Source organism: Pieris rapae, chromosome 8, assembly GCF_905147795.1.
Source record: "Pieris rapae chromosome 8, ilPieRapa1.1, whole genome shotgun sequence".
NCBI classification, from domain to species: Eukaryota; Metazoa; Arthropoda; class Insecta; order Lepidoptera; family Pieridae; genus Pieris; species Pieris rapae.
This window is the reverse complement of record NC_059516.1, coordinates 9,639,865-9,652,349: the sequence shown is the minus strand read 5'-3', so window position 1 is coordinate 9,652,349 and position 12,485 is coordinate 9,639,865. Positions and strand designations below refer to the sequence as shown.

At 31.4% G+C, this 12,485-nt stretch overlaps 2 protein-coding genes across 4 annotated transcripts; one reads left to right on the top strand and one right to left on the bottom strand.

Moving 5' to 3' along the window:
- Positions 1-318: 318 nt before the first annotated feature.
- Positions 319-4,744, bottom strand: LOC110998901 (leucine-rich melanocyte differentiation-associated protein). Of its 3 annotated transcripts, XM_022267713.2 has the most exons (7): positions 3,932-4,044; positions 3,722-3,847; positions 3,519-3,638; positions 3,215-3,355; positions 2,841-2,951; positions 1,804-1,953; positions 319-1,509 (listed from the first exon to the last, which is right to left on the bottom strand). In XM_022267713.2, exons 3-7 carry the CDS (start codon positions 3,551-3,553, stop codon positions 1,278-1,280), a joined length of 669 nt encoding a protein of 222 aa, XP_022123405.2. In that variant the 5' UTR covers positions 3,554-3,638; positions 3,722-3,847; positions 3,932-4,044; the 3' UTR covers positions 319-1,277. The 3 variants fall into 3 exon arrangements, with proteins under 3 accessions (XP_022123405.2, XP_022123404.2, XP_022123407.2); XM_022267712.2 differs by lacking the exons at positions 3,722-3,847; positions 3,932-4,044 and adding an exon at positions 4,500-4,744; XM_022267715.2 differs by lacking the exons at positions 3,722-3,847; positions 3,932-4,044 and adding an exon at positions 4,068-4,367.
- A 1,488-nt stretch (positions 4,745-6,232) lies between these two features.
- On the top strand, positions 6,233-10,555 carry LOC110998900 (CDK5 regulatory subunit-associated protein 3). Its single transcript, XM_022267711.2, has 9 exons — positions 6,233-6,408; positions 6,495-6,908; positions 7,021-7,173; positions 7,374-7,601; positions 7,901-8,014; positions 8,150-8,308; positions 8,778-8,971; positions 9,513-9,684; positions 10,431-10,555. Exons 1-9 carry the CDS (start codon positions 6,403-6,405, stop codon positions 10,500-10,502), a joined length of 1,512 nt encoding a protein of 503 aa, XP_022123403.2. The 5' UTR covers positions 6,233-6,402; the 3' UTR covers positions 10,503-10,555.
- Positions 10,556-12,485: the final 1,930 nt, after the last annotated feature.

Genomic DNA, 12,485 nt, shown 5'->3' with positions numbered 1-12,485 from the left:
AGACTTACCGAAAATATTTTTACTTAGGCTATTAAAAACATACAAAACTTTAAAAGATATAACTTAAAAAATTTGCTTATCAATTTCAAAATAAATTCGATGACAATATCGCACTATATCTGTTTAAGAATAAAATAAAGCAACTCTTAATGTCTTAACTTTATACTATTTATTTATATTACTATTAGTGTGTTGTTGTCATGTATTATTTTGTGTATCATATATAAGTGTAACCTGATTGGATGCATCCAGTGTGTTTGTATTTGTTATATTTTTGACTTTGTTTTTATAAAGGATGTCTCTGTTTGGTTTCCCAATAAATAAATAAATAAACATACCGGTATAATATTGACCAAAATCAAAAGACCCGGCAGAATTCTATTGTATTAGGCTCTTAATAACGTCATCGGTTTTTACGAACAAATATGAGTAGTTCCTTCGATGTCTTTATATCTGATTTTATCTTTATATTAAATTCGGGAAACATGCAGGGAGATAAGCTCACGTCAAAAACGTATTGACATGCCATAGTTCAAAGAGCGCGTACACATTGGGCGCCCGGCGTTGCGTCTGCGTACAGACACGCGTTTTGTATTCGTATTGCAGACGCTCGAAGAGCATTAGAAAGGCGACTATACTGTATACATCTGGATCAGTTCGGAAATGTTCGAATAAACATCATTCAGCAAAAATCTCTTCTCAATTACGTTTTCCTTAAACTTTACTTTTATAATCGTGACTTTCAATATCCCCATAGTCGGTCACTTTTAGATTTCATCGACAAAGAAATCCGTTTCAAAATTATTGTTCTCTATTTTCGTGAACCTACTATTTACAAAACCGCGCGTCCGAATGTACAACAAAACATGAGAACATGAATCTTGAAGCGCGCTGCTAACGCCTCCCCAACGCGCGACTAACGACTGCGGAACGCGCGACTAACGCGCGCTTGACTCGAAGCTCGCGTTTGCATGTGTGCACTTCAATCAGACCTCGTATTCCTTCTAACGCGCGTTACCAAAGCACGCGCTTCAAAACGCCCAATGAGTACTAACTTTTACTAAATTACTCTGACTATGAGAATGTCATGGCTTACATGTTACTCTTTATGAGAAATCATACATTCTAAAGTGAGAACTGAGGCCTTAGGGAGTAACTTTAAATACAATAAATACATACATTTGTTTTTTAAATTGAATAACTTTAATATGTAGTTTATAGGTTTTTAGTAATTTGATAGGTGGATAAGAATTACTATTATTGCCTATAGTTAAAAATCATATTAGGAGGTTTCTACCTTGTCTATTTCCCCACAAAAAAGTTAACTTACTCTGTACATTACTCCAGGACACAGAGCTATTCATAAAGTTAGAAATACCAGCGTTGGGACGGCCTATTCTCTGAAGTAGTGGTCTTTTGTATAGTCTGTGTGATTCCTCTTTTTGGTCTTCTGTAATTTTGCGGTCATCAAGATGGTTGAGGGAAGGAAATTGGGATATTATAAAAAGCCTGAAAGATAATGGTTATTTGTGATATTACAAAGAGCTGACGCATTCATAGTCCGCTATATAATATCATGATTTAAAGTGGCTGCTGTGTGTGGCTCATGAATTAATGATACTGCCTCAGGTCATAGACAAAATGGAGAGACAAATGGTCAAATTTTCAAAAATTATTTTTTAGTCTTAGCTTACTCAAGATTTCTGCTTTTACATAAAATACTCTTTGATTTTTTTAACTACATTGAAAATAATAAATCCAAAAAATCTAGGCCTCTTTATAAAATTTCATATAAAATCTTACCTATACTGCAAGTACTCATAAAAAGTACCACCATTGAAGTAACTAGGCGCAGCGGGATTCCCCATTAGTGATAGATATTGTAAATTTGGACATGACTCCTTCAATTTCCCCACCCAGGGGTACAGGGATGCAATTTTACAATAATTAAGCCTGGAAGAAAATAAACCTTTTTTACATAGATTAGCTTCAAAACAGGTATGTTGTTGTATTTACTCTTTCATATCTGATATCATCTATCATGATATCATGAACAAAGCATGGCTGAATTCACAAGAATTGCATTATTTATAAAATGGTTTAGGTTTTAAGTATTTACTTTTTATGTTCGTATTATGTTTTTAGCTTAGTTTTCTATTGTATTAGTATTAATTTACTGTAAAAATAGTATATAAGGAAATAAATAAATAAATCATTAAAAAAATCGGGTCAAAGTGTTTTTAAATAAACTCCTCTGAAATGGCTCAACAGATTTTGGGGAAATTTTGTATGCATATACCCCTCTAAATGTTAAGAGTTGTCCACCCCTCTAAATGTTAAGAGTTGTCCACCCCTCATTATTTTGACAATATTTTTTCTTTCTATTTTTTTTATAATACAGCAAACAAACATACATCCAACCCTTAATTTTCACCCCTTTATGATCAACCCCTATGTTTATTGAACTAAAAAAATGTTTTCTAGAAATAATATACATGGCAAAACAATGTTTGCTGGGTTAGGTATTTTTCTATTCAAAAAAATTCAATCAGTCTTCTTATAAGGGAAAAGTTGGAATAAAATCAATTCTCTTACTGATATTTAGTAGTTAAGAAAGCGACCAGCACAGAGAGCAATATTAACCATTCATTGATTGCTTGTGTTACTGGCTAAGGAATAAAACATAATTAAAATAATATTTTACATGTATAAAAATGACTTTCAATTACTAGAATTTTATTTCATACTTAGCTAAGATCATTAAAAAAAAACATTTTTTTAATGGTACTTTATGTCCAATAATAAAAAATAAAAAAATTGCATCAGCTTGGTAAACTTACCATAACAACTCCAGTTTGGGTAGAGGTGGTAAAAAGCAATTCTCTGTAACAGGGTTGTCATCTGCTATCAGTGATGTAAGGTGTTTAAAGTGAACAAGGGGCTCTAAATTTCTGAAATATGTAGTCTCTATAAAATATATTTCTTATGAGCTTATATAATATTTTCAAGTGTCACCATTAGGTGACAAGGTTAGATAGATAGGTTAGAAAAACTAATTCCAGAAACAATAAATAAAAATTGAAACCAATATTAAATCAAAACAAGTACTAAATAATCAATTTGACTACTAACAAGACTTGTGAAAGATTTTACTGGGAATAAATCTCTACCAACTGAATATTGATTATTATATTTAGTATAGAAAAAAACTTACGTAATCTTATTATGGCTGATATCCAAGTACTGGACATAGTTGGAAAACTTTTCAACTATAGTTCTTGGTATTTCATATAATCGCTCATAAGCCAATGTTAACTTACTTGAGTCTTCGTCTTCAACATTGCTTTCCTCTGCCCTGAAACCGAAGAAGATTAAATTATTATAGAATCTTACATAGTTGTTAGACAAGGCTGATAGGCTGGCTCCTCTATTCATTCATCTATTAAAGATATTAATAATGTGTTGGGAGCCTAGGCCTACAGAATCTCTTAATAAATGGAATATTAATATATACTTACTCTATTATGTTTGAAGAAATTGCTGTTTGTGGCATTGTTGTCACAGAATCTACTAAAACATTGTTTGTTATATCAACAGCAATGACACCTTCATCATATTTTGGAGATACACTATAATCGCTACAAAAATAAGCAAGTTAGTATTCAATTATTTAAATTTGAAAACCAGTCCCATTACTAAAATTAACATATTTGTTTCGTACCGGTAATATAATTTAAACTAATTTTCTATATAGTCACTATAAATCTCCGAACAATGACATAAATTGTTCACTTATTGGTTTTTTCCACTTTGTAGTTTGATAAGTTATCAACCATTTCTTGCGTACCTATACGAAATGTGAATATCACAGTCTTTTTTCTAGCATAATAATATAATTATCAATAAACAATATAATTCATATATTTTGTACCTTAGATTTTTGGAGAGGAAAACCAAACAGAAAAATATAGAATCCTTTCAGAAAAAGCGATCGAGACAAATACTTGTAGAAATTAGTTCCTTAGTTGTTTTAATAAATTAATAATAAAAAATAAAAATATTTATACCTACGTCTTTAAAAATCTGATGTAAATTGTCGTTGTCAAGTTCTCAATTAATTTCTACAATCAAACTTTCTTTTTCATCCGAAACCGTTAATCATTTTACTTGCGTTTATCAGTTGCGTGAACTTAGTACATAACGTTTAGATATGAATGAAATGAACATGATGAAAACCGCAGTAGGTATGTTAAAAAAAATCACAGATATGTTAAAAAAATTAGAGGTAAACGTATTAAAAAACCCAGTAGGTACAACAGTATACATACATACTAGAACAATTGCTTCTATGCAATTTAGGTTTTAAATAATGAGCTGTTCTATGTTTATGATTAATGTTGTGTGTAGGTACATACCTATTGGACAATTTATTAAATATACTATGTTTTTATAATGCACCTACCCAGCGACGACGGACCAACTACCCAAATAAAACTTACTTTTTTTCTCCTTTATCATCCATTCTATTTCACAAATAGAAAAGAAAAGTGAATCCACAAAACGATTGTAAGTGATTTCCCTACCAATTATCAAACTGTTCTGCAACCGTAGATAAGGCATGTTTATCAGAAAGTAAGTGACCTGTATTGTTTATTTACTTGTAACACTAATTATCATACGAAATCAAGTTAGTCACGCAGTGTTTTTCAGGTTTTATTACTATAAAGTGAACGCAAAGAATTGCGAAACGCTTTTATACACACATGTTTTTAATCAATAATACAACCAAAGTATGTATTATACATTTTAACTACTTATAGGTATATCGCTCACTAATTCGGCAATAGATTCATAACTTTACCAAAATATTACCAAAAATCTAAAAAAAATACTCAGAACTTAAAATATAAAAAATATTCTACCAACCACTTGCTTAAGGTACAGTAAGAAAGCAAAACTTTGAACCTGAAACTAGTAGAATTAAGATCAAAATTTATACAGTATCAACAAACAACTTTGAAGTAAAGTATGTATTACATATTACAAAAAAAAGTTATTAAAATATTGGTAGGTATAATAATTATGCTTACTACTTTATTTAAACTGTTTAGTAAAGTGAGATTCAAAATGCTAAGAACACAAGATACAATTTTCTACTGAGTAGCGTTGAGAGAGAAAGAAAGATTATAATAAGTAACTCGGTAACACATTTGCGCGTCTCTCACATCGCTGTCGTGCAATGAGCATACCCTGATCGTACTGATAAAAGTTACTAATTAATAGTAATAGTTACATATTTAGATAATTTAGTTTAATATTCTAAATTCGTATCTTGAGTCACACTAAATGGTTTGACAACAGCTCTTGAAACTAGATTTAAGTTTAGTTGACATTCTAGAGTTCTAGAAAGTTTAAACGTTAAGCAATTTGGCAACGTTAAGGATTTGTTCCCTTTTATGACAATAATCGGGTAAGTTTCGTTTCAATCATTTTTGTAACAACGTTTAGACTTCTAAAGAATAATTTCATCAGATTTATTATACAAAATGTAGTTAATGTACGTCTTTAATTTAATATTTTATGTTATTGCCAAAAACTGCAGACGTTACAAAGAATCATACCTGACTGATTCTGTATAAGTATTACAGACACAGAGTTTTTACTTTTTGTCATATGTTTATAGGAGATTCAAATTGTTTTTTAAATGAATCTTTATTAATAGAATTGATTAAATATGACATTAATTTTTAAAGCTTCCTATAGTGACATTTCTAAAATTTAATCATAACAATATTTAAAATAATATTCAAAAGTCAAGCCGAAGTGAAACAAATCAAAAACTTTAAATTTTATCGAATTATGCCTTTGTAATACTGAAGATGCATTATTATTTATGGGTTAGTATTTCTAACCAAAAGCTAACTAATTATCGGCTTCTTTAGCTTTGAACGAAACAATTGACACTGAAATCATAGAATTAGATTATACCTTTTAATTGCCAAAATGCTAAGACTAAAGTAAACTAACAGCAGTGTAATGTAATATTATTTATCGGAAAAAATATTGATTACGGTGTTTTAAGACTAAAACTGGATTTAAAAGTTAATTTATCAGTGCAGTTGCGTCGTGCTAAGTGAAACGAACAAACAGTACAATACTGAATACGCAATTATTTATGTTTACAATTACATTCTGACGTTGACAATTTCAAACTAGACTTTTTAATCATGTAGTGTCATTTGGAGCAATCAGCAACTTGTAAACATTTATATTTTACACGTCACAAAGTTTTGTGTAAAGAAAAATTTATTAAATTGATTTAAGTTTGTAAAGTATATGTATTCATAAAGGAAATAATAGTGTTGTTTAATGATATAAACATATATCTTGAAGGTGAAAACTATGGACGTAAGTTAACATCATTTATAACGTACTAAGTTATTCAACATACATATCTAAAGTTTTATTAATAATTATAATTACGTTATTTTCAGGAAAGCAATATTCCTATCGATATTAATATCGGAAAGCTGCAAGACTGGCTAGTTAGTCGAAGACACGTGTCTAAAGAATGGCAAAAAAATATAATTCCTATAAGGGAAAAAATCAACAATGCCATCCAAGATATGCCAGTGCACAACGACATAGCTGCTTTACTTTCAGGCAGTTATATTAACTTCTTTCACTGTCAAAAAATTATTGAAATTTTAAAGGAAACTGAAGCAGATACCAAGAATCTTTTTGGTAGGTATGGCTCTCAGAGAATGAAGGATTGGCTTGATGTAGTGAAGAATTATGAGCGTGATAACCTATACCTGGCTGAGGCAGCTCAAATGTTAGCTAGAAATATAAGCTATGAAATACCAGGGCTAAAAAGACAAATCACTAAAGAGGAACAAATACAAGCAGTAAGTATATAAATAAAAACTGGTTTAGACTCTGATAAAGATGGTTTCAACTCTATGGGCTTGTTGTTGTGTAGCTTACATTTAAATAATAACTATTGTGTTATTTTTTTAGGATTGTGAAAAGAAAAAGAATGACTACCTGAAAAGTGAAGGATCTGCAAAAACAGAGTTCTTAAATTCATGTAAGCAGCTTGGAATTAAAGGTGATAAGATTAAGCAAGAACTTGTAGAAAGATTGCAGGAATTACCAGCAATATATGATAAAGTAAGTTTTTGTATTATATTAATAAATGCGTAGATATTCTTATTTATGTGTGAAAGTATTATTATTAAGGGCAATAAAATTTATCATGGATTTTAATTAAATTTATGCTACCTAAATGTTCTATTACATTTTTTTATGTTTATGAAAACAAAGGCTATGTTGTTAAACTTAATAATAATAAGAAAATATACTGATTTCAGATTGGCAGTTCCTTAAAGCCACTTCGTCCCAGCGTAGACTTGTATTCTGCATTTACAAAGTACATTTTGGGTGATGATGCATCGGAAGTGTTGCCTTTGCTTCAATATGTTGTGGAGCATGGAAATACTACAGTATATGAGTGGATGTACGGTGAAGCACCATTAAGCGTGGAACCAGATCCAATACATATTGAAGTAAATGAAGAACAACAAGGTGGTGGTGATCAGGTATTATCACACTTATTCGTGTGTGAAACTGTGAGCTATTGTCATTCTGATTTATATCTAGTCTGTGTTAGAGGGTGACACAAATCACAAAAAAGTTTTAACCCAGGTCCTAGTATTATAGACAGGCTGTTTATAATAGAAGTGAATTTGATGAAATTTCCCATGGTTTTTTATTTATTTTTAACAGTTCTATTATCATTTTCTAATTAGGTAAAAATAATCTCAACTCTAAAATGTGAGATTTACTAATACATGGTATACATATTATGTGACTTAACATTGTACTTTGGAATCTACAGGAAGATGGTGCCATAGATTTTGGTGGCTTGGATACTTCAGCAGAAATTGATTTTGGTGATGGTGATGCCGGTGGTGAAATTGATTGGGGTACCATTGACACTGTACCTGAAATAGTAAGTTATTTTAATAATTAAAGATACAATTTATATTAAACCTGTTAACTACCATAATTATTTTAGTGTATTTTTTAATATTTCAAATATTAAAAAAAAAAAACTGATACATATTTGTATAATTTACTATTTTAGGCTACATCAGCTGATTTTGTGGCAGATAACTTGCCAGATGATTCTTTCATAGTTGTTGAAGAAGATGGATTAGGAGGTGGTGTCGCTCGTGGAACAGAAGCCCTGACTTTGTTGGACAATCCTAAAACAAGAAACCAGCTAATTGATCAGCTAGTGGAGGTAATCTTCTGTGTTTAATTTATTTTGCTTATTTCTATAGGGATATAAATATATTCACTAAATAATAATGTTGGCATAGATAATAAAAATATGACACAGTTTAGGAAAGATTCAGGAATGCGCCTAAGCATACTACAACCTTGCATGACAAAATCCTAATCTTTAAGGTCCATATTTTGCATATCATAGTCATAATGTCTTTAGATACAGAAGAAATGGTTTGACAGCTTTTAAACCTAGATTTAGTTTTGATTGACTTTCTACAATTGTCTTAGAGATACAGGTCTCACTTGTAGGCTCCTTACTTAGTAGTTAGTTACATTTAATTTTGCTTTATTTTCCATTTCAAACCTTTCATGGCTTGATTTACATTGTATTAGCGAAATAAGAATTAATTTGTAGGGAATTAAGCCCTCCTTCTCACATGTATAAAGGGGATATTTAACTACATAAAAATGTACTATTTTAGCTGGAATCATTCCTAAAAATGCGTCTACATGAGACCAATATATCTAATGAGAGCCAGAGCTTCTCGCTCATACAACAGCTACCGACGGAGAGTTCAGACGCACTGGCCGCTATGTTGGCCACAGTACAAGACGCCAGTAGGGCCTTATTGGCACCGGAGATCGCACATTTGCATAATGTGAAGCATTCTAACAAGTTAGTATGATGTTCAACAGACTACGTTTTAATTAATTTACATTCTGGTGTTTGTAGAATACACAGATTACAGCATTTAGTAGTCATTACAATGTTCTGTGCCCAATACACAGAACATTGTTTCACAATAACTTTAGCTCTTAACAGTTGTCAAAATTTATTTGTTTATCTATTTTTATTTTATCTATGAATGCCGAATTCGATTTTTTTAAATGAAAAATATAACAAAGATTTATGTAACTAAGCAAAGTAAATGGGTTTAAAATTTGCTGTCCACAGTAGTTTTCTGTTACTATACAAAAATAAATTTTATATATATATATTAACTACTAAATCTTACCATAAATTCGCACACTTTTTTACAATCAAACTATTTGTTAGGTACATTGTGCAAGTGTAGTAGAAATATAGTAACGCGCCAAGTTGCCAGGTCTATCGCGGTTATTCTTTAAAATACAATTATTAAATATTTCATCACAACATATATTCTTGTCATTTTCTTCAAAAACACCGAAGAATTTACGCAACGTCTATTATTTAGATATGTAGACGTTCTAACCGCACAACTGCAGCAAAAGCTTGTGATGTGCGATAAGATGTCGCGTCTCGCGCAAAGAGAGAGTGAGAGACGACAGGCGGCGAGTGAAAGGGCGGCGGAATTGAGGCCGCTGCTGACGCGTTTAGTTGAACGAACTGTGGAGCTTCAAGCTAACGTAAGTATAAAGGTTTTTATGAACATGGTAGAACTAGACTCTGTTATCGGTGGTTCCGGTCTGTATTCAAAAGTGGCTTTTTGATTGGTCTATCTGGTGAAATACCGTGCGATCTTTAACCTTCTATGTCCGCGGGTTCTGCGATGATATGTGATGATGCGTAGACGGCATTTAGTAGAATAATTCGCTTTTTTCAAAATGCAAAGGCCTTAGGTAATGGTATATGATCGTAAATTCGTAAACTATAATGTAAATATTTATATATATGTTTATATTTATTTTGTATTTAATAATATAATTATAAAATATTACAACAACTATTGTTGAAGTTACAGAAATGTTTTCAAGATTCACATAATAAACTAAATTATTTTCATGTAGATCTTAGTTAATAGATATATTTTTTATATAAATATTCACATTACAATTTGTTAAACGTAGTTTACAACGCTAAGTATGTATTCTTAAAAGACCGGCAAACACACTTGCGGCTCGCAAGCGCTCTCTGACATTGAGTGTCCATGGGCATCACTTAACATCAGATGAGCCTCCTGCCCATTTGTCAAAATCGTTTTATATCGAATATAGAGCAAATATTGTTTGAAGCCTCCCGTTATCCATCACAGATACAGATTTATTTAGCTGTATTTTGTGCCTACTTGAAACAGCTAGTTTTGCCGAATAACAGAAAACCACTTCACCCCTAGCCCAAACTGAAATCTGATCTTTAGTATCTCGTTTTACAGATTGAAAAGGAGATATCCAAGAAGTACAAAGGCCGTCCCGTGAATATAATAGGTGGAGTGAAATTTTTATAAGTTGACCATAGATGTTATACAATTTTATTAATAAAATGTATATTTTTATTGTTTCTATTTGTTTTATTTTATTTTACAAAATTAACAACATCAAGCGCTCTATTTATATACTATGTTGTTTGATATGTATGTGAATAAATCAGTGGTGCTATAACCTTTTGAGGTCTAAGCCTCAGTTGTCTGTAACTGTTTCATGATCGTTTGTCAATCTGATAATCTGCCTAAACTTGACATACGCCGTCGAAGTTTTGGGTCTTAGGCAAACTGGTATACTTACGATGTTTTCTTTCACCGTTCGAGCGAAGGTTAAATGAGCAATTCATGTACTGGTATGTATCTTCTACTAAGATTCTTAGTGCTTCGGTGAAAATGAAACAAACCTTACACGTTCTACAAATTCCATGGCGCTGAAATTCATCTAAGAGTATCGCCAGTATCTTTTGTTTCTAAATATCTATACTTTCTTAAGAGCAAAATTGTACTTTTTGACTACGTTTTTGTTAATTTTTTTTAGCTGCTATTGTTACTGTAGTTAACTGCTCTAATTTCATTCTAAGTTTGCTGGGTTATACATGAGTACTAACTACCTTTTCAACATTAAAAAAAATGCTTACAAAGTACACAAAAAAAATCTGCTTTTACCTACTGCACAAGACGTTAAGCGACAGTATTGCCTTCTAAAGTTCTTATATCTAACTACTAAACGAATACTCTCTTTCTCTTTCAATCTATCTCATTTTTTCTCCCACCTTCTCATTCACCGTGCATGATGCGACGTTCGCTCTATCTCACTCTCTCTCCCTCGAAATTTCTCTTGCTTGCTCCGTACTCACGCTCCATGGCTATTTGCTACGTTTGCCCTTTCTCACCCTCTCTCAATCGCTCTCTCCCTTTTCTTCGACAAAAACGCTGCACATCTTCGTGACGCTATTATTATTATTATTATTATTATTATTATTCTATTACAACCGTAAAAATTATTGATTTAGTTTTTAGTTAAAAAAAATAAAATTTTAAGTTTAAAAATTAGTTTCACTTCAAAAAGCCGTGAAATCTGGAAGCTAGGAAATAATTAACAAAATTTTTATTAACAGTGCAGCATAATAAATATTGATTTCATTTAGAAGCATTTAATTTTTAAATCTATCCATAAACGTAATAATAGGGGTAATAATAATAACCATAAGGATAATAATAATATGGGTACACATAATAGTAGGGGTAATAAGGGTAATAGATTATACATTTGATTTCATTCTTTCCGTCTCCATTTCGTCGAATTTTTGCACATTCAGGTGGAACTGATTTGCCATGAGAAAATATTATTTGGTGTGCTATGATCAAGACGAGTAGAATTTTGTAGAAATTCATCTGAAAAAAGAAATTATAATGCAAGTATGCAGCTAAGCTTCAGCTTTGGACGTCGAAGGCAGAATACGAAATTCTACCCGTAACATTTCGTTCCACAGCTAAGCGCTTTTTACGACTGTTTTGCCGCGCACCAAAACTGTAGAACTAGCTGCCTAGTGAAATATTTTTCGAACCAATTCAACTTATAGAGCATATCAATGCTTAAAAGGCCGGCAACGCACTCGCGAGCTTTCACATGTCTTCGATCCTCAATATCGAAATTTCTTGAACTGGCACGAATTCAACAGATGGCACCACATGGTGTTTGCATTCGTAAAAAATATATATTTATCTATTGTTATTAGATAACTCATCCGATATTTTATTATTTAATCTGCTATTTGAAGCGGAGAAAAATCCACCGAAAAAGAGATAACTAACGTCGGTCCAGCCGATCTTGAGTTATAAGTGGTGTAACTAACACGACTTTGTTTTATATATTTAGATTAGAATATATAACTTTTTCAACTATTCAACTTTCTCATTTATACAGTAAAAAAGGAATTGTACTTACGTTAAAGTTGGTGAAGACGTTCTGACTTTATGAAAACGTAATAACTTACGAGATTGCAC